The 18,104-nt window shown below is 52.0% G+C and overlaps 7 protein-coding genes across 7 annotated transcripts; 3 read left to right on the top strand and 4 right to left on the bottom strand.

Moving 5' to 3' along the window:
• Positions 1–135: 135 nt before the first annotated feature.
• On the top strand, positions 136–1,838 carry BO97DRAFT_374674 (putative mitochondrial carrier protein (Ymc1)). Its single transcript, XM_025692948.1, has 5 exons — positions 136–396; positions 565–576; positions 632–768; positions 835–1,463; positions 1,534–1,838. The coding sequence occupies exons 1-5, from the start codon at positions 291–293 to the stop codon at positions 1,562–1,564; spliced, it is 915 nt and encodes a 304-aa protein (XP_025548693.1). The 5' UTR covers positions 136–290; the 3' UTR covers positions 1,565–1,838.
• On the bottom strand, positions 1,725–5,028 carry BO97DRAFT_166429 (putative C6 transcription factor). The gene is made up of 14 exons (XM_025690263.1): positions 4,895–5,028; positions 4,794–4,823; positions 4,713–4,744; positions 4,585–4,644; positions 4,070–4,513; positions 3,999–4,014; positions 3,821–3,944; positions 3,427–3,766; positions 3,245–3,368; positions 3,178–3,193; positions 3,018–3,117; positions 2,949–2,968; positions 2,764–2,887; positions 1,725–2,664 (listed from the first exon to the last, which is right to left on the bottom strand). The coding sequence occupies exons 1-14, from the start codon at positions 4,952–4,954 to the stop codon at positions 1,917–1,919; spliced, it is 2,238 nt and encodes a 745-aa protein (XP_025548692.1). The 5' UTR covers positions 4,955–5,028; the 3' UTR covers positions 1,725–1,916.
• A 337-nt stretch (positions 5,029–5,365) lies between these two features.
• BO97DRAFT_351689 (putative MFS transporter) lies at positions 5,366–7,424 on the bottom strand (the record flags this gene model as incomplete). Its single annotated transcript, XM_025691990.1, has 9 exons — positions 5,366–5,582; positions 5,633–5,668; positions 5,719–5,783; positions 5,836–5,933; positions 5,985–6,006; positions 6,065–6,332; positions 6,386–6,687; positions 6,746–6,843; positions 6,902–7,424. The coding sequence occupies 9 exons, from the start codon at positions 7,422–7,424 to the stop codon at positions 5,366–5,368; spliced, it is 1,629 nt and encodes a 542-aa protein (XP_025548691.1).
• An 888-nt stretch (positions 7,425–8,312) lies between these two features.
• Positions 8,313–10,924, top strand: BO97DRAFT_396249 (putative alpha-glucosidase; the record flags this gene model as incomplete). Its single annotated transcript, XM_025694075.1, has 2 exons — positions 8,313–9,933; positions 10,002–10,924. 2 exons carry the CDS (start codon positions 8,313–8,315, stop codon positions 10,922–10,924), a joined length of 2,544 nt encoding a protein of 847 aa, XP_025548690.1.
• Positions 10,925–11,340: 416 nt separating this feature from the next.
• BO97DRAFT_351715 (mitochondrial 37S ribosomal protein uS2m) lies at positions 11,341–12,420 on the bottom strand (the record flags this gene model as incomplete). Its single annotated transcript, XM_025691993.1, has 2 exons — positions 11,341–12,170; positions 12,243–12,420. Coding segments are annotated over 2 exons (1,008 nt in total), but the record flags the coding sequence as incomplete, so codon positions are not given.
• Positions 12,421–13,166: 746 nt separating this feature from the next.
• BO97DRAFT_407693 (uncharacterized protein) lies at positions 13,167–13,974 on the top strand. Its single transcript, XM_025695688.1, has one exon. The coding sequence runs from the start codon at positions 13,246–13,248 to the stop codon at positions 13,741–13,743; it is 498 nt and encodes a 165-aa protein (XP_025548688.1). The 5' UTR covers positions 13,167–13,245; the 3' UTR covers positions 13,744–13,974.
• Positions 13,975–14,403: 429 nt separating this feature from the next.
• hel10 (putative high expression lethality protein Hel10) lies at positions 14,404–15,785 on the bottom strand. Its single transcript, XM_025700722.1, has 2 exons — positions 15,002–15,785; positions 14,404–14,932 (listed from the first exon to the last, which is right to left on the bottom strand). The coding sequence occupies exons 1-2, from the start codon at positions 15,325–15,327 to the stop codon at positions 14,629–14,631; spliced, it is 630 nt and encodes a 209-aa protein (XP_025548687.1). The 5' UTR covers positions 15,328–15,785; the 3' UTR covers positions 14,404–14,628.
• Between the last annotated feature and the right edge of the window lie 2,319 nt (positions 15,786–18,104).

Below are 18,104 nucleotides of genomic sequence, written 5' to 3'. Positions count from 1 at the left end.
GCTAATTTATGTGTGCTTTTCCGCCTCACGTACGTCGGCGACCTCGCCGAATCGGAGGCCGCGATCGGGATTGGGGTCATCACCCCATCGCGCTGATAAGCTTCCCTTTCTCCCCTGCTTCCTGCTCCGCTTCTTCGATTGTTGTTTCTCCTCCATACCGATTTTTGGGATTACTTGTGGTGCCTGATTGACGGCAGGCATAATTCAGTGTCTTCACTTAGCTTCTCCCTGCGAGAAATCTCGCCACTTCACCTGTATTCGCTTTTCCGGGCCTGATAAAGTTCCCCGCAATGGAGTCCGAGGCTTTTGAGGATATGCAAAAAGGCGGCGGAAGCCTTCGTGCTGTCAAAGATTTGACTGCTGGTGCTGCTGGCGGTATCGCGCAGGTGCTTATTGGTATGTGCTTCGCTATCGGTTCTCCCCATAATTTTTTTTTCTATCTTTCCTGTCTATCGCTGCCGGAGCGTGGCATCCACATTGTGGTCAATGCTCGCCTGCTGCGCTCAATACCGTCGCTAGCGATCGATCGCGTTAGACTTTGACTGAGTACTAACAGCTCTTTAGGTCAGCCATTCGGTGGGTAATCACTGTTCTCAAGTTGATCGCACGCTTCTTTCTGATCCCTTCACAGATATCGTCAAGGTGCGCCTGCAAACCACCACGCAGTACGCCAGTGCGCTTGATTGCGCGACCAAGATTCTGAAGAACGAGGGTCCACTGGCCTTCTACAAGGGTACCCTGACTCCTTTGATCGGTATTGGAGCCTGTGTATGTGCCTCGAACCCTCTGCTTCCCATCACCAGGCCCCACTAACCCCGTTGTGTCCCTCCATAGGTCAGTGTGCAATTCGGTGCCTTCCACGAAGCGCGGCGTCGGCTTGAGGCCCTCAACAAGAAGAAATACGCCGACTCCACGCTCTCCTACACCCAATACTATCTCGCCGGCGGGTTCGCCGGCATCACCAACTCCTTCCTGTCCGGCCCCATCGAGCACATCCGTATCCGCCTGCAGACGCAACCCCACGGCGCCAACAAGCTCTACAACGGGCCCATCGACTGCATCCGCAAGCTCTGCAACCAAGGCGGCGTCCTGAAGGGCCTCTACCGCGGCCAGAACGTCACCTACCTCCGCGAGATCCAGGCCTACGGCACCTGGTTCCTGGCCTTCGAGTACATGATGAACCAGGACGCCAAGCGCAACAACATCAAGCGCGAGGATATTTCGAGTTTCAAGGTCGCCACCTACGGCGGTCTCGCCGGTGAGGCGCTCTGGCTGAGCAGCTACCCGCTCGACGTCGTCAAGAGCAAGATGCAGTGCGATGGCTTCGGCGCTCAGCAACAGTTTAAGAGCATGACCGACTGCTTCCGCAAGACCTTCGCCGCCGAGGGCTTGGCTGGCTTCTGGAAGGGCATCGGTCCGACCCTGCTGAGGGCGATGCCGGTCTCCGCGGGTACTTTTGCTGTGTACGTCCTGCCTGTCCCCGTTCCTTCAGGCTTCTGTCGTGGATCCCGTGCTAACTTTTTAACTATATAGTGTCGAGCTCACGATGAGAGCTTTGGGATGAGGTAGCTAGTAGTCGAAAGCTAGAAGAAAAAAACCTCTTTCAATTGAATACCCGGCATCCTGCTATCATCTTTTTTTTTCTTTTCTGATATTCCATTATCACTTTTATTCCTATCGAATGGATAGCGAAAGGGAGGCAAAAGTGGGCATTTAGACTGGATTTTGGTACCGCCATCTAGAGTTTCATTTGGACTTCTTATATATACACTGGGTAAATTGACAACCTAGGTCCAACGCACGCACGTTTATCCTATGAATCAATACAAATAGCTGTGAAACAAAAATGATTCGCGCGTCAAGGTCGCCCGTAGAACTGGGTCCAAGACAAAGAAAGAGTTACCTGTATCCGGCCTTCACCCTCCGAATCCCAATGAAAAATCTCCAAAGAAATCCTGCCACGCCGTCGGAAAATAGAACAGATTCAAGCCGGGAAAATCCCACTCGCGCACGAATTGCTCCGGGACGAACGACTGCAGGTCCGTTTGCGCATCGAACAAGTCCCAGAAGGGGACCTGTTCTGCCGGCTCTCCCGCGGTCTCGTCGGCGGCTGCTCCCTCGCCCACACCAGCAGTCATAGCTCCTCCGCCGCAAGCATTACTATTACAACCATCACTATTACCCATTTCCCTCTCCCGTTCACGTTCTTGAAATATACGGCCGTACTTCTCGATACTCAGTCTGAGTATATGCATATAGACATTCCCTGTTCCTGGTCCAGGCCTAGAGCCTGCGCCCGCGCCGGTGCCCGAACCAAGGCCGGTCTCCGGGGTACGAATAGTGCTTGAAGGCGATGTTGTCACCCCGCCTGCGCCACCAGATCGGATATCTAGACTGGAATCTCCTCCTGTTGTCCGAGTCAATTCCTCAAGGAGCTTGGTCCCGTGCTCCAGTAGCTCCTGGTGCTCGTCGCGTCGCTCGGGGAGGAGCCGGGAGAGCTTCAGCAGCAACAGGAAGCAGAAGGCGCATTTGGCCCAGACAAAATCCATCGCATACTTGAGTTTTGCGAGGTAGAGGGCGGGTTCGAGGCTGATGAGGCGGAGGTGTTGGCGGGCGGCGGATTTGGCGAGGTGCAGGATGTTGCGTTCTAGGGGCATGATCGCTCTGTGATTGCTCATTGCACGGTTAGTGAGGGTGCATTAGGGCGAGTGGTAGTAAATGTCTTGGTTTGAGGCAGCGAGGATGCGGATTGTGGCAACATACGCTACATTCTCGACGCCCATTGAACGAAGCGCTTTGCAGTGGAGGATGAGTTCGGCCCAGCAGTGTTGGACGCTGAGCGCGGCCAAAAGAAATGGTTGTTCCTCATGGGCTGTCGGGGAGTTTCCTTGAGATGACACTTAGTATCATGTATACGATGTGAAGCTATTTGTGATGGAGCAACTCACTGATTATGCGTTGCCAGTCGCTGGGCGTCGTTAGTGCTACACATGTAGAAAGGACAGACGTAAACTCACTCAAACCAGAGATCAAGATCGACTTTGACCTCGTGTACAAACTCAACTATTCTCTCTCGATCTAGATTTTCTCGGGCACCAAGCGTGTCATTGATATTGGCTATATGCCTCTCAGCATGCTTAATTGAATAACTTGGTAAAAGCATTGGGGATAATATACCTCGCATAACATTTAACTGGGTTTGACTATTAGCCATTTTTAAGACACAAAGATATTAGAAGCCCACCTCAACCTGGGAGAAAAGACGCAGATCTAACACTGTCGAAGATGGATGTTGCAGCAGAATTCGGCACCGACGAGCATTGCCCATCACTCGTATGCCAGGAGGCTTGCCACCGTCAACGTGGAAACTGAGCACAAGGACCGTCAGCTTAGTTGGTCTGGTTTTGACTTCTAGGTAGTCCTTACATATGATCCAAAACCAAAAGACCAAACCATGTCCTCGACTTCCGCATCAAATATCGTTCCTGTGCTTCTACTGTGCCGGAAGATTCGGGCATGCCATTAGTCCCATTAGTCCTCTTCATTGTCAGTCGTTGCATCAGCTCTTCAAATGCTTTGTCCAGGCCTAGATCCAAAGCCATCCTGGTCGCAAATGATAGTATCAGCGAGCGTTCGGCCGTATAACAAGCGACAATGAGGAGCGCCTGTAATGACTCCAAGCAACTGAGATTCTTGCTCTGAATCACAACACCAATCCATCGCTTGAGTTCCGCATGAAGTAAGTCAGGGATTTGGAATCCGGCACCTGCACTATAGCTTAGCATGCTACCGGGGAGTAAGGTGAATGATTGCAAGCTACCAATAACCCCGCTCGTTTCAACACGGCTGCCTATCGTGCAAATAGCATTGAACAGGATGCTACTGCGAGAGCGTACCGAGGCGTAAGTGTCGACTTCTGGATCAAACACTGGAATGTACCTATCCTAAAAAGCCCATCAATAAGTCACACGCTAAGTCGAGAATCAGATGCTACATACGCAGCCTTGAAAGAAGCTATGCCCTAACTGTCAGCAGGTTCCCCAAAATCGTAGTTTCAGAATGCGCATACGTTCTGAAAGAGGACATAGCCTGATCAGCAGTCATCAGGCCTTTACATATGAAGTCCGTGATCGGTTCTTCCTTGATCTCAAACGACGAGCGCTTCTGCTTGAACGGACGGGCCGTGTCCGTGTGCAACATGGTTGAAATCTGCATCGAAGCGGATAGATCCCGTTGCGGGGAAAATGCGAACTCCCTTCCCGGATAGTCATCAGCAGAAGTAGCCGCAGCCAGTAGCACCGGCATGGCTCCTGAGTCAGTAATTGGATGACTTGCAGGATGGAACGAATCATCAGCGGGGTATTGCCGATGCTGGCCCACGAATTGGTTCTGGACATGCACTTCACCGAGCTCGTCTGGATGAGATTGCTGCGGGTGGGTGCGAAGGAGCTCTCTCATAGCCTCCACCTGAGTCCGTAGACGCTGGACTTCGGATTCGATGTTCTCCAGTCTCCTTGCGCGCAAGTTAGCAGCTTGCGTGGACCTTGCAAGGTGAGCATGACACGAAATCGAGGATGAACGTACTCAGCTGTGGGATCTTTGGGGATTTCATAGAAGACACACTGGTTTCGTGATCTTCTGCATCTATTGCAGGATTTAGTCCTGTATGCATGCGTTGCAGGGTGGTGCAAAGAGGCGGGCCGAATAGATACCTTGAACAGGGTCGTTTCCCATCGCATCGCACCTGTAAAGAGTGTTAATGACTGAGACTCATGGTCAGATTGAAGACATACTTTCGATTGTCGACAAGCAATACATGCTTTCTGGTTTGCAAGAACAATAGTCAATCAACCGGTATGTTGTCTGCAGAGTCCACCTGGAGAAGGGAGTATACCGGTACCCGCTTCTTTCCAATGGGAACTTGTATCACGTACGAGGAGTCATCAGCATCCATTCTCGAAGAAGCTGATCACTGACTGTGCTCGCAGTAGTATGTAGTAGTACTCAATCTCGGACAATGCATGAGAGACCATCAGGAGGGTGGATAGTGGAGAAAAGAGAAAGGCGGGGGCGACGCACGCTGTCAACAATCCGGGGGGCCAATCGTCGGCTCGGCTAATAGTTTCATGGCAACTATTGTTGTTCCATCCTCAGCCATAGTCGCTGAGAACCTCACTCTTTTCATCCCCAATTTTGTGTGCGCTTTACCTAGTAATCCTTCGCATGCCAACGAATTTGAAATTATTCCGCTGCTTCAATTACATGATAGAACCTACATTTTTCGATGAACACTATACATATAACTTGAACTGAACTGCCTAAACATCATGCCTCACACATATCTGTCAAGCTACTGGGGTAGATGCTAATAGACGTACACAAAATCCTCATTTGCCCAATCTGTGAGGTCCTTGAACGCATTGTCTTCGGCCACTGCAATCTGCACGGGTCCCTCTATTTTGTCGCCCTCAACAGACCCTACGGCCTGCATTGAGTGATTGACGATTTTAGCGCTTTTGCCCATGAAGACTCGCCTCTTCTCGTGTTTCTTGTTAAGAAAGGCTAGATATGCCGTATTCAACCTAGAATAGTGAGCGATGAAGAATAGCATGTGGGACTGAAGAAGACTTACATGCATAGCAAAACCAGAACGCAGAACATTGCGAGACTGGAAGCATTGTCAGAACTATAGGCTAGTCTAGGAAGGAGATAGCTTACTTAGACCGTAAGCCACGTCTGTATAGTGGCGCGTCTGTGGTGGTGTACAGGTTGGAGCCAAGAACCTTCCTACAAATGAGCATAGAAGCCACTGATCAAATTCGGATCCGAACATACGTTACCGGCGCATTGTCCCACAAGAACTATTCCATTCACAACTTTCTTCTTCGTCTCACCCGCAGTATTTGCTGCTGACCAAGTATAGATCAAGGGGGCTATATTGCTTGTCAGCCTGATTCGTAGACAGTGTAAGACGCTAAACATACTGATTCCGGGATAGACAGACACCTGACGCCATCGATTAGTAACCCTTCTCTACCTCTCTACCTCGGACTGAGCGACTTACGATGTAATATCCTGCAAGCAAAGCTCCGTTGTGGTGGCCATCGTGCGGAATAACCAGCAGCATTACGCAGCCCGCGATTGCAGGCAAGCAAAGGAGAGCAATCACCGGTCCCTTTAGCTTAAGTAGCGTGGCAAGATAGGCTCCACCCATGGTCGAGACGAGTTGAACTGCACCAAACGGAATGTTGAATAGGATAGTCTGAAATTGATTGAAACCGAAAGCCTCAATGATCAGGGGACCAAAGGTCGAGATACCACCGCTAGGTATCCTTGCCGCACGTAAGTCTTGGAAGCTTGGGGTGTAGGGCCCGATTGCACTCACGAGATTGAGAAGGTGAACGCAAACCAGAAGTAAGATTTAAGGTCAAGGCAAGCCTCCTTGACATGCTCCCACTTCCACAAGTGGGTTTCGAGACCTTGTTGGTTCATGCGGAGTCGCTCAATAGTCAATAGCTTGTCCTGCTCTCCCAGAAATTTTGATTGAACTGGAGAGTCGGGCATGAAGTAGAATATTACCACCGAGAACGCAATTGTCAGGAGACCGAAGAATAAGAAGATGATTTGATACGGTTCGAAAACTGAAGAGTGAATATGTCCGAGACCATAGGTTATCAGACTTCCGAACTAGCAAGATTCGCCTTCTGTTAACATAGAGACGCAAGAGAAGAAGCTATTCTCTCACCATGTAGACCACGCCATTCATGGCATACCATGAGCCAAGTCTAACGGGCTGTTCAATACGTCGATACCACATCTGGGTGATGGCAATGAAAGCAGGAGCTAGATGGAAAACAATTAGTTGCAGTCTCAGACATACGCATTGGGTAAGAGCACTCACGGACACCTGCTTCAAAAAGACCCAAGAACATCCGGCAGACCAGTAAGCCTGCGAAATCATTCACCGGGGTCATGCACGTCAAGGACAACCCCCAGAGGAAGGTTGTGACTGCCAAGAACTTTCCCAACGGCACTTTGACGAGGATATAGGCCACAAAAGGCTGGGCGACAAGTTGGACCAGATAAACAACGGCCCCGAGCCAGGAATACATCTGTCCATGAAGATGGGCTTTCTCAACGAGACCGAAGACGGACGCGTACGAGAGAGTGGATTTGTCAAGTTGCTGTAGGAAGTATATTCCTAAGAGGATAGGCAGCAACCTCATATCAATCTTTCGAAGTACACGGGCATTATTCTCAGGGGTCAGAATAGTGGAATGCCTCGCTTCCACGACAAGCTCTAGGGCATCATCTTGTTTTGACTTGGTCGAAGTTGCCTGGGTCTGAGGAGGTGCAGCCCCAACAGACTCGATCTGTTCATCGCGTGCACGCTTCCCATGTTCCGCTCCTACTGGATGAGACATCGTAATTTTCAGCAGCGAACGTTGCTTGTTCCGTGTCTCAAATGGAGTTAGCCCTAATGAGGATCGTGAGGTCACTGAGGTGCATCAAGGGATGTGAGTACCGCCAAACTTCAGCTCAAATGGATCTTAGATAGTCAAAGTCGTAGATCCAGATGCCGAAGACATTGAGCACATGAACCAGTAATTGGAATTTTCGAAGGGAGGGGCATAGTGCCTTTTTACTTGCTCATGATATCCTTGCAGCACGGGATGGACTTGGGCCAGACAACCCCCGTGGGGAAAAGACATCACCCACCGCATCCCCGGACCTGCACCCCCATGCCCGATGTGGGGGCGAATGATACTGAAGTATAGATGTTTTAATTATGGTTGAGTAAGATTGGCATTCATGTGCAGCATCTGATCAGGCAAAGCCTGACGGGACATGGTGGTCTGAGGACTTCCTGGATAAAGTTCATCCTAGTATCCAATAGTTGCAATCGTGTTATTGATGCAGAGCGGTCGAACAGCTCAAGTGGGCAGATTCATGACCTGGAAGATTCTTTAGCTTCGGGGTTCGGTTGAAAGACCGATGGTGTAGAAGACGAAGTGAACCGCGTTGGGAAAAAGTGAGGGGGGAAGGATGGGGAAGAGCATGGGGGAAACACCCGTGACGAGGAAGAATGTGGGGGTCGGACATGGCTGCCGAAGTCCGTCTATACAACCTCCTCCTGGAGGGCTCCACAAAGCGCCAAAGCAGCAAACACACAGGCAGATGTGGCACTCAAATAGAGCTCCGTGGCATCATGTCGAGCAGGAAGTTGGTCTCTCATTCTCTGCACTTCGCCATCGTCAGACCACGGCGTGTTCAACTTACCACATCACTCAAACCGACCTGAGAGCGCAATTATGCCTCAGAAGGAATTCTGTCCCAAGCGCTACGAAGCGATAGGTGCAGATTTTCAGAACTCTCCTGATGTTCATCTCCATTCCACATCAGAGAAGCGCCAATTCGACTTCTCCTTCGAGCCTGTCCGGGAAAATCTATTCCGAGTTACCTTCTCGTCGCCAGACCACCCCCTTCCTCCTTATCCTAGCGTCACCAAACCGGTTACAGACCTGAAGGACATTCATGTATCTGCGACAAGTGATGGCCAGAGAAAGTCAATTCAGGTAGGTGAGGTGACGGCATCCGTCGACTGGGCCAACACCCCCGTGGTTTTGCTTTCGTTGAAGGGACAGAGCCAGCCATTGTACCGGGATCTGCCATTGCGCTCGTATGTCGTGGACGCCGCGGGCATCGCACACTACACCGAGCACGATCGCAGTGCTCTGCACGTTGGACTTGGAGAGAAGCGAGCACCCATGGACCTCAGCGGGCGTCATTTTATTCTCTCTGCCACAGACAGCTTTGGATACGACGTCTACAATACCGACCCGTTATACAAGCACATCCCTCTGTTGATCAAAGTGACTCCTCAAGGTTGTGTAGCCATCTTCTCCACTACACACGGCAGAGGTACCTGGTCAGTGGGCTCGGAGGTCGACGGCCTCTGGGGCCACTTCAAAGTATATCGCCAGGATTACGGCGGCCTGGAACAATACCTCATTGTCGGAAAGACGTTGAAGGAGATTGTCAGATCATATGCTGAACTCGTTGGGTTCCCAATGCTGGTCCCCCGCTGGGCTTATGGATACATATCCGGAGGATACAAGTACACCATGATGGACGAGCCACCCGCTCACCAGGCTCTGATGGAGTTCGCCGATAAGCTGAGAGAGCACGGCATTCCTTGCTCTGCCCACCAGATGAGCTCCGGCTACTCGATTGCGGAAAAGGAACCCAAGGTCCGTAATGTCTTCACCTGGAACAAATACCGCTTTCCGAACCCTGAGGAATGGATTGCCAAGTATCATTCAAGAGGCATCCGACTTCTAACGAACATCAAGCCATTTCTGTTGGCTTCACACCCGGAGTTCCAGAAGCTTGTTGATGGCAATGGGTTCTTTGAGGATCCCGAGACTGGCGAGCCTGGCTACATGAGGCTGTGGAGTGCAGGAGGCGCCACTGGAGGTGACGGATGCCACATCGACTTTACCTCAGCAGCTGCGTTCAAGTGGTGGTACGATGGCGTTCAGAGCCTGAAGCGTGCCGGGATCGATGCGATGTGGAATGATAACAACGAATACACGATCCCGAACGATGACTGGAAACTGGCCGGTGACGAACCCACTGTTTCCGCCGCAGCTGCGAAGAAGGTTCAAATTACCGTCGGACTCTGGGGCCGTGCAATCCACACGGAACTCATGGGCAAAGCCTCTCATGATGCCCTGCTCAACCTTGAGCCCGATCACCGACCATTCGTGTTGACTCGGAGCGCCTCCGCCGGGACAATGCGTTACGCAGCCAGTACCTGGAGCGGAGATAATGTCACCAGCTGGGAAAGCATGAAGGGTGCGAATGCATTGTCCCTGAGCGCGGGCATTTCCCTTCTGCAATGTTGCGGCCATGACATCGGTGGATTCGAAGGTAAAAGCCTCGAACCCCAAGCTTTAACATCTTCAATTGCGCCTGAAACTCTGACTTCGTCTAACCAGGGCCCCAACCATCACCCGAGTTACTCCTCAGGTGGATCCAGCTTGGAATCCACTCACCTCGCTTCGCCATCAACTGCTTCAAAACATCCCCCGGGAACAGTTCCGTAGGAGAAGTGATCGAGCCGTGGATGTACCCGGAGATTACCCCCCTCGTCCGCGACACTATCAAGCGTCGCTATGAGATCCTGCCATACATCTACTCCCTGGGGCTGGAGAGCCACCTGACGGCCTCCCCGCTGCAACGCTGGGTGGGCTGGGGCTACGAGTCCGACCCGGAGGTGTGGACCAAAGCCCTCAAGGCCGGCGACGAGCAGTTCTGGTTCGGCGACACGATCATGGTAGGCGGGGTGTACCAGCCAGGAGTGAGCCTGGCCAAGCTCTACCTCCCCCGCAAGGCGAACGATCAGTTCGACCATGGCTTCGTCAACATGAACGAGCCATACAACTACCTCGCGTCCGGACAGTGGGTCGAGATCGCGTCGGAGTGGCGCAAGAGCATCCCCCTGCTCGCCCGCATCGGCGGCGCGATCCCCGTCGGCAAGGCCGTGCAAACCCGCGTGCCTGGCGACGAGACCGCGGCGTCGGTCGCCGTGGAGGAGCTGGACGATTACAGGGGCGTGGAGATCTTCCCACCGCGGGGCTCCTCCCACGGACAGGTCTTTTCCACCACTTGGTACGAGGATAACGGGATCTCGCTCCAGCCGCACATCTCCCAGTACACCGTCCGGTATAGCTCCACCCAGGAGAAGGTCGTGGTTGGGTTTACGCGCGACGAGACGAGCGGCTTCGTCCCCGCCTGGAGAGACCTGGATATCATTCTTCACAAGGGCGATGAGAGATGTGTTGTCTCTGACAATGGAAGTGCGGTGGAGTCCAAGGGAAGAGACGCCCGGGGTCGCAAGGTCTATACTTTCAAGACTTGAACGTGGCGGATGACGCTTCCCTGCTGGCTTCAGTCAGGGTTGGGACCTAATCTCTTAGAAGCCGGAGAGGCGCACACACCTGGTCAAAGACGGAAGATAGGATTCAGTGACGATACTGGGAGCTTAAGGCGTGCACTTCCCAGGTATTTGACTGTGATGCACACGTTGGTTTGTCATGCAATGGTTGATCATGGGCGATGTCAGGAATACTCGACTAAAACAGTAGCACATGGAAAACCTAGGATATTGAACGATGTGATTCAGACGGCATTTGTTGATACATGTTCTCAACACCAGAAGAAAACAAGAAAAAGCTTTACATGTCCTATACAGTACAAACCCAGTCACGCGTGAGCAAACCGATATCAATGAAAGAAAAGAAATCACATAGCGCCAATGTTTCAGTCCTGCAGTCCCTACTCCCGCTTCGACCGCTGCTTCTTCTTCTGCTGCTGCTCCTCCTCCTCCGTCCTCATCTGTTGCACCCCAAGATCTCTATCAGTGATGCGGTCATAGAGGGTTTTGCCTTCCTTGGCCAATTCGAATCGCCGCTTCTGACCGGCCTCGCCAGCGCGTCCCAGGACACCGGCAATCAGACCGATGGAGCGCAGACTGTCATCATTGGCGGGGATGGGGTAGGTGACGCGGGTGGGGTTGGCATCGGTGTCGATGACACCGATGGTCGGGATGTTGTTGAGGGCACACTCGTGCAGGAGGACCGTGTTCTCGAGGGGATTCAAGCAGACGACGAGATCGGGCTTGATCGAGGGCCGGCTGGCGGCGATATCCTTGTAGGCGGGCAGCTCTTCGTCGAGGATGTTCACGACCTTGGTCTCGCAGTGGCCCAGGATGACCTTGCCGTTAGTCAAGCTGCCGGCAATCCACCGCTCGAAGATGTGGTATCCCTGAGCGAGCTCGGCCGCCCGCACCACAAACCGCTTCTGGCCCTTCCGGGTGCCGGCGAACAGGATCACGCCGCCGCGGGCCGCGACCTCCTCGACGACCTTGGCCGCACGTCGCAGGTACGCGGCGGTCAGTTCGAGGGAGATGATGTGGATGCCATCGCGGATACCGAAGATGTAACTGGAGTTTTGCGGGTTCCAGCGCGAGACGGAGTGTCCGAGGTGGGTCTGGTTGGCGAGGAGCGTTTCGATGGTGATCTCGTGAGCGCGAGGAGGCTTCCGGATGAGATCCTCCGGCTCGTACTGATTGATCACCTTGGATCCAAGCCGATGGAAATGGGATTCTGATCAACATAAGTTGGTTAGTTGTCTCCGTCCGGAGCCGCCGATGAGCCACCCAGTCGTTGTCTACTGACTTTGTTTGAGGCGATTTGCCCAGACCTTCTGCGCAGCAATCGAACCCTGATCCACTCTCCGTAGCGAGGGCACCTCGACTGGAGTGGGAGTCGCAACGGTGGTTTGCTGCACTGGAGTGTCGGCAATCGCATCATTCGAAGAAAATCGGGCCCAGACGCGCGATTGGCAATTGAGGGAACGGAGGTGGCGGCCTGCAAGACAGGGACTGTCAGTATATCAGAATCAAGACTACAGGTAAGTAGCGATGACTGACTCTGCCGCAGACATTGCCGGACAATCATTCTGTAGTAATCTGGCCGGGGTAACTTGTTCCCTTCGCAATGTAATGTTGAAGGGGAATCTTCCGTTGAACTTTTGATCAGACTTGGCAGCACATTGTCTGCCTCAGGCATTACTGAAAATACACTAGTCCGCCTCGGGCTAGGCTCATTTTACCTTGATCCTTCTATGTAGAGAGACAATCAGTCACATATCACTAGGAGAGTAAAGCCATTTGCATCTTGATTTTTTTCTACTCATTTTCCCCATCGACTCATGAAACCTTATCTACATGGTCCTTGCTTATGGAAACTTAGCTAGGCAGAATATTTCAAGAATCCTCTCATGGCAAAAACGTTGACCCTGCAGAAACGCATTGCAAGAGCAGGGAAGAGGCAATCTCTTAGAAACCGCCTCATTTCAATATATCTAAATAAAGGGTCTAAGAATCCGACTACAATGGAACAAAGGGCCATGGCCTTCTAGATTAAGAGACCAAGGGTACAATAGGCAAGGGGTCATCGAAGAACAAAAGACCAGCTTTGTTCACGTCAAACGGATTTAGGAATAAAGACTTTATACGGCTTCAGGAGACACCATAACAGTTTATAAACCCTTCGCACCCGTTAGAACATACCCCAAGTATAAGAACATTCTTACTCTGATCATTTGAATGACATTGATCTCCGCTTAAATCCAGCGCAAAAGTCTCCAGACAATTCAACTCGACCTTCAATGACAAAGATGATCCAACCCGGTGAGGTTTCACTGATCCCATCACAGTCACGTTACGCGCCCAACGATGGACAAGCCCTAGGAAGCGTGCAGGACCACCTGTATCAGACTCAGTACAATATATGCTCCAGGGATCTGTCCACCACCAAGATATTCGGCATCTATGGCCCTGACCGAACAGTCGACGAATTCCCATGGGCCCGCACTGAAGCAGTACTCAAGTGTGTGTTCAAGCAGGCGCGCGCAGAGAATCCTGATTTCGACACGATCTTCGGGGAGATAAGGACTGGACATTGGGTACGGTTCTACCGGGAGGTTTTTCCCAACGACGGAGAAGCCGATCAGGTCCGTGGCATTCACCAGCACGATGTCAGAGGTAAGACGATCTTCCATGCTGAACAGGACCGGGACTTGATCCAGCAGTGGGAAAAGGATGCTAGCCTGGGCTTTCTCTCGGATCAGTTATGCTTGTCACTCAGTGAGTGCTCTTGCGAGACGCAGTGGTAAGCTGGGGAAGCCTTTCGGCCTGTATCAGAGGCGCTGTGATGGAGGGGGCCGTTCCCAAGAACCCTAGGTGTACTACAGAGGAAGCATGAATCCCTGAACACTGCCAAAGCTTCAACCCAACAACTCAACAACTGGTGACAAGCATATGTTCGGCTTGGACATGGATCGGAAAGTCCATGTTTGGCATACCCCGCATATGGGTTGGGTGAGAGTGCCACGACGCAGTGGGATTATGCCCCTGTTCGAAGTCAAATATCATGAAAAATCCTCCCACTTGTCAAGGCACTCATCATCTCATGACTCATTTATCCAGTTAACCAATTGATTGGAGGCATTACGGCGAAATCCGTCCCGAGATGCATGACATTGAAGGTGGGGTTGCGTTGTCGGCACTTGCACCCCGCCATCTCACCTTCCTAAGCATCGACATACGCCAAAGACGGCGTGGTTCTGAAAAGTGTCACCAGAGAATGTCACCCTGGTTATTGAAAGGTTTACAAGGTCGAATCTCTACAACACACACCATTACGACACAACATATAGTAAAACTTGTTTACTTCATTCCTCTCAAAACACGAAGTACCAAGTGATAGGAGTCAAGAAGGTACTATGATTCTGTAGCGTAGCCACTACCAAGCTAGGTATACTGAAAACCAGCATCGGTATCAAGTTGAAGTTCCATCCATATGGAGCACTCTTAGAAAGTGATACGGGATAAAAGCAAAGCGATCTTAAGCGTAAGAAACGGTTGGAAGAAAAGACTAGAATTCATTTCCCATACCCCGGCCGGCCGTAACAGAAGAGAAAGTCAAAATAGAGAAGGCGCAGTCAAATGAAATGAAGCAAGGTCATAGAGCATCAGGAAAAGACATGGAGAGTCCCCGTCTATTTCTTGAAGAAGCTGCCGAACTGGTCCATCATGCTACCGCCACCGTGGTGAGAGCCGGGAGGGGGACCACCGGGGCCACCCTGGGGGGGATAGCCGTATTGCTGGTTCTCCTCCTCCTTGTTCCTGTGCTTCTTGATGGCGTCCTCGGCGATACTTCCGATGATAGCTCCACCAATGGTTCCGAGGATCCCGTGATCCGCCTTGTGACCGGCAAAGCCTCCCGCGAGACCACCGGCGAGAGCACCACCGAGGCCACGCTCACCGTCCTGAGCGCCACCGGGTGCGCCCTGCTGGTTGTACCTAATGGAAGCAAAAAGAGTCAGTCATACAGTTATTTCAAGTGAATGGATTGATGAGGGGCCAACATACTCTCCACGCTGATCCTGACCGTATTGCTGCTCACCGTGCTGTTGCTGGCCGTACTGATGCTGGCCGTATTGTTGCTGGCCGTACTGACTCTCACCACCGTACTGGGACTGCTGTCCACTGGAGCCGTAGTAGTCGCCGGCAGAGCCACCCTGGCTACCGTGCTGACCGTGCTGGCTGTGTTGGTTGTACTGGTCGTAGCCGCCCTGCTGTCCGTAGCCGCCGTGCTGGGGAGGGTAGCCGCCCTGCTGGTAGCCACCCTGGTAACCACCCTGCTGCTGGCCGTAGTAGCCACCCTGACCCTGGTTGTACTGATCGTAGCCGGACATGATAGTGAGGTTGTTGTTGTTATCGAGGAGAGTGAGGTGAAGAAGCGGGGTGGATGGTTATGTGATTTGGTTCAAGAGAGTTTGACTTGGTAAGCTGGGAGGAAAGTGATAGAAGTGTGATGGTATGATGAAAGACGGAAGATGGAACGAGGGGCTCCTGAGCCTTTTATAGCGGGATATTTGGCCACTTGATAAGCTAGCTGATCCGGCACTACAGGGCTGAGCAGGCGCAGTCGGGTCCTCTGGCCCTCCTGGGAATTGCTGGGGACGAGCCCCACCATGAATTCACTGTTTCCCTCTCTCCGTTCATGCCAAGACCTGCGAGATTTACTAGGCAAAACACGTCAATCTTACCTCTCGGTATGACTGGGCCACATTTCTGGTCATAAAAACCAATGCGGGACAGTACTGGCCCCAATCTCCTGGCCCGAACACTGGACATGGTTACTTATCTCGAGTCTTTGGGCTATCTTGAGGGAGAAGTTTACTGCGAGTTACTTTGGATTTACTGAGTGGTGAGCCACGATGAGATGCGGGGTGGCTGTGCACTTTTGCAGCCATGTGTTTCCTTGGAGGGCGCAGGGCTGAGCCTGATCACCAATACTAAGGGAGGTACTCCTGACGGTGCCTAACATCCAGAGATTCCCTCACCCCTCCTTGTCCGTGTATGAGCGCCTCCGTGATGATGATCTGAGTCCATGCAACATACACAACGATACACTGAGACACCACTGGGGCGACGATCATCCTTGGCCCTGTTATGCAACCATCCGATTTGAAGACCCTCACACACATGCTGACTGGTAAGCCGGAAGACATGGAATCGTAGGCCGAATTCAGGCATCAACTCCTGCATAAGTTACTTCATACCGAAGTCACTGTGGCGCAGGCATACTTGGCACAGCCTCACGATGGCTTGGCCGCGGTAATGGCGTGATGCCGATAGCCCGAGCCTTGTAATGCCAAGGCTACGATTCACGGGGCTTGGGGAAAGCTCTAATCTACGTACTACGGTAGTCTAGCCAGATCACCCCTCTCCGGTCAAAGTATTATTGCATTTCCGGATTTGCGGGTGATGGTTAAACTCACCAGAATTTCGAGCCTGCTGAGCTCCGTTGAATCTAATTAACTAATATGTCCTATTTTTACTCATCGGGGTCCAAGGGCATCCATCGGAAGTCCCGTCCTACAGTACGGTACTTAGCAGGCAGACATTTTCCTGCAAACACTAGCGGAAATTTTGGTCTGACATCGTCCGCTTAGATATACGTAACCCGGGGGGCAGTGATACGTACGGAAAGTGGAGGAAACAGTTCCATGCAGACCACTCAGGTACTAGGGAGCCTACTGTGGCTGGTTTCCTCTGGGTCTCAACCTCTTTAGACCGTGGAAGTTGGGGCTTAGAGCCGAGCAGAAGAAGATCCTCAGCTGAGAGGAACTCGAATGAAGAGTTCGCACATGACCGATCAAGCCTTGTGGAAGGTGCTTCTAGAATGCTGATCAATCACTGCCCTCTCGGTGGCATTATTATGATTGGCAAGCGCTTGGATTCATTGGGCCGTGCTATCGGCTCAGTATCCGAGGCAACTACTGACACACGAGGCGGACCGTCGGTTTGAAATGTGTATAGCGAGATGTCAACACGGCGAGGGCATGCTCCTTTTGCTCCGTAACAGATACGACAGACACTCTTGTAGAGGAGCCCCACCTCTAGTGGGTTCGGACTCGGATGGAATGCTGTCATCTTCCAGTGCTCTCTCTTATCATCATTGCCCTTGGTCGATTCGTTTGACAGCTTCGGACATTTGCCGTCCAGCTTGATTGAAAACTGACCCTTCCCTACACTACTCTGTCCTGCCTTCCCCAGAGTTGACCAAGGGGAGAAATCCCAGAGACTATGGACCCCTTCTTCGCAGCGTCGATACTTGGAGCCTCAACCGATAGCTACTCCTCCCCAAGAAATCTTACGAGCAACTTTCACCGCGGCGAAGAGCTTATCCCAAGGAAGTTCAGCATCGATTGAAGGTGGTACGGGTTTTGTACCTGTCGAACAAGTTTAGAATCCCAGGTCCTCTCGTACACAGCATTGATGGGACTCGGGAGTTGCGCGGGAAGCTAGTTCCGTCGGAGTTGCGCGGGAAGACCGGCTATATATACATCTGCAGCTTTCTGCCTTCAAGTTGCATGCGGGCACAACAACCGACATCATTCTAAATCGTCATCACCAGCAGTGCAACTCAAAAACCTTCTTCACAATCTCGAACGCAATATGCAAGGGTACATGCACTTCCTGGCAGGCATGTAGCACATCCTGCCGATCAGGCTTTTTCTTATTCCTCTCATCAACGCATAGTATTCCAACCAGCTAAATCTCTCATATCCAAATTGCAGCCCACTGTATTCAGATTGAAAAAGTTCCCGCGACAACCCTTCCCCCACGGTCCTCACACCCAGAAAGCCAAAAAGGAAAAGGAAGAACAGAGTCAGCTCACAATCACATCATCTGACATGGACAACCCATTTTCACACGCACTCGGATCGACATTAGAGGGCACATTTAAGGTTATACAGTGGCCCGAGAAGACCCTCAGCTGGCTCCGTGGATCGGCCGCCTGACCGACCAGTCGTTCCAATCATAAGCCAAAGCTTGCACCTTGCACGAGATCCAGATAGCCCGTCTCGTGGATAAGGTCTCTCACTCGGCCACCCGATCGGTCTTCCACTACGGAATTCGCTCATAGCGACAAATAGCAGCAGCCATGCACTCGTAGCTAGCG

This window comes from Aspergillus homomorphus (assembly GCF_003184865.1).
Source record: "Aspergillus homomorphus CBS 101889 unplaced genomic scaffold BO97scaffold_37, whole genome shotgun sequence".
Classification (NCBI taxonomy): domain Eukaryota; kingdom Fungi; phylum Ascomycota; class Eurotiomycetes; order Eurotiales; family Aspergillaceae; genus Aspergillus; species Aspergillus homomorphus.
The sequence above is the reverse complement of the archived record's forward strand: the minus strand, read 5'-3'. Positions and strand labels throughout refer to the sequence as shown.

Bases quoted from the DNA above. Each gene is read 5' to 3' on its own strand.
- BO97DRAFT_166429 (XM_025690263.1), bottom strand. From the start codon at position 4,954: ATGGATGCTGATGACTCCTCGTACGTGATACAAGTTCCCATTGGAAAG. The intron at 4,824-4,894 runs GTATACTCCCTT...CTTGCAAACCAG, and splicing joins TTGGAAAGAAGCGGGTACCG to AAAGCATGTATTGCTTGTCG. The intron at 2,888-2,948 runs GTGAGTTGCTCC...TGTCATCTCAAG, and splicing joins CGACTGGCAACGCATAATCA to GAAACTCCCCGACAGCCCAT.
- hel10 (XM_025700722.1), bottom strand. From the start codon at position 15,327: ATGTCCGGCTACGATCAGTACAACCAGGGTCAGGGTGGCTACTACGGC. The intron at 14,933-15,001 runs GTATGTTGGCCC...TGCTTCCATTAG, and splicing joins GGTCAGGATCAGCGTGGAGA to GTACAACCAGCAGGGCGCAC.
- BO97DRAFT_407693 (XM_025695688.1), top strand. From the start codon at position 13,246: ATGATCCAACCCGGTGAGGTTTCACTGATCCCATCACAGTCACGTTAC.
- BO97DRAFT_374674 (XM_025692948.1), top strand. From the start codon at position 291: ATGGAGTCCGAGGCTTTTGAGGATATGCAAAAAGGCGGCGGAAGCCTT. The intron at 769-834 runs GTATGTGCCTCG...GTCCCTCCATAG, and splicing joins TGATCGGTATTGGAGCCTGT to GTCAGTGTGCAATTCGGTGC. The intron at 1,464-1,533 runs GTACGTCCTGCC...TTAACTATATAG, and splicing joins TCCGCGGGTACTTTTGCTGT to TGTCGAGCTCACGATGAGAG.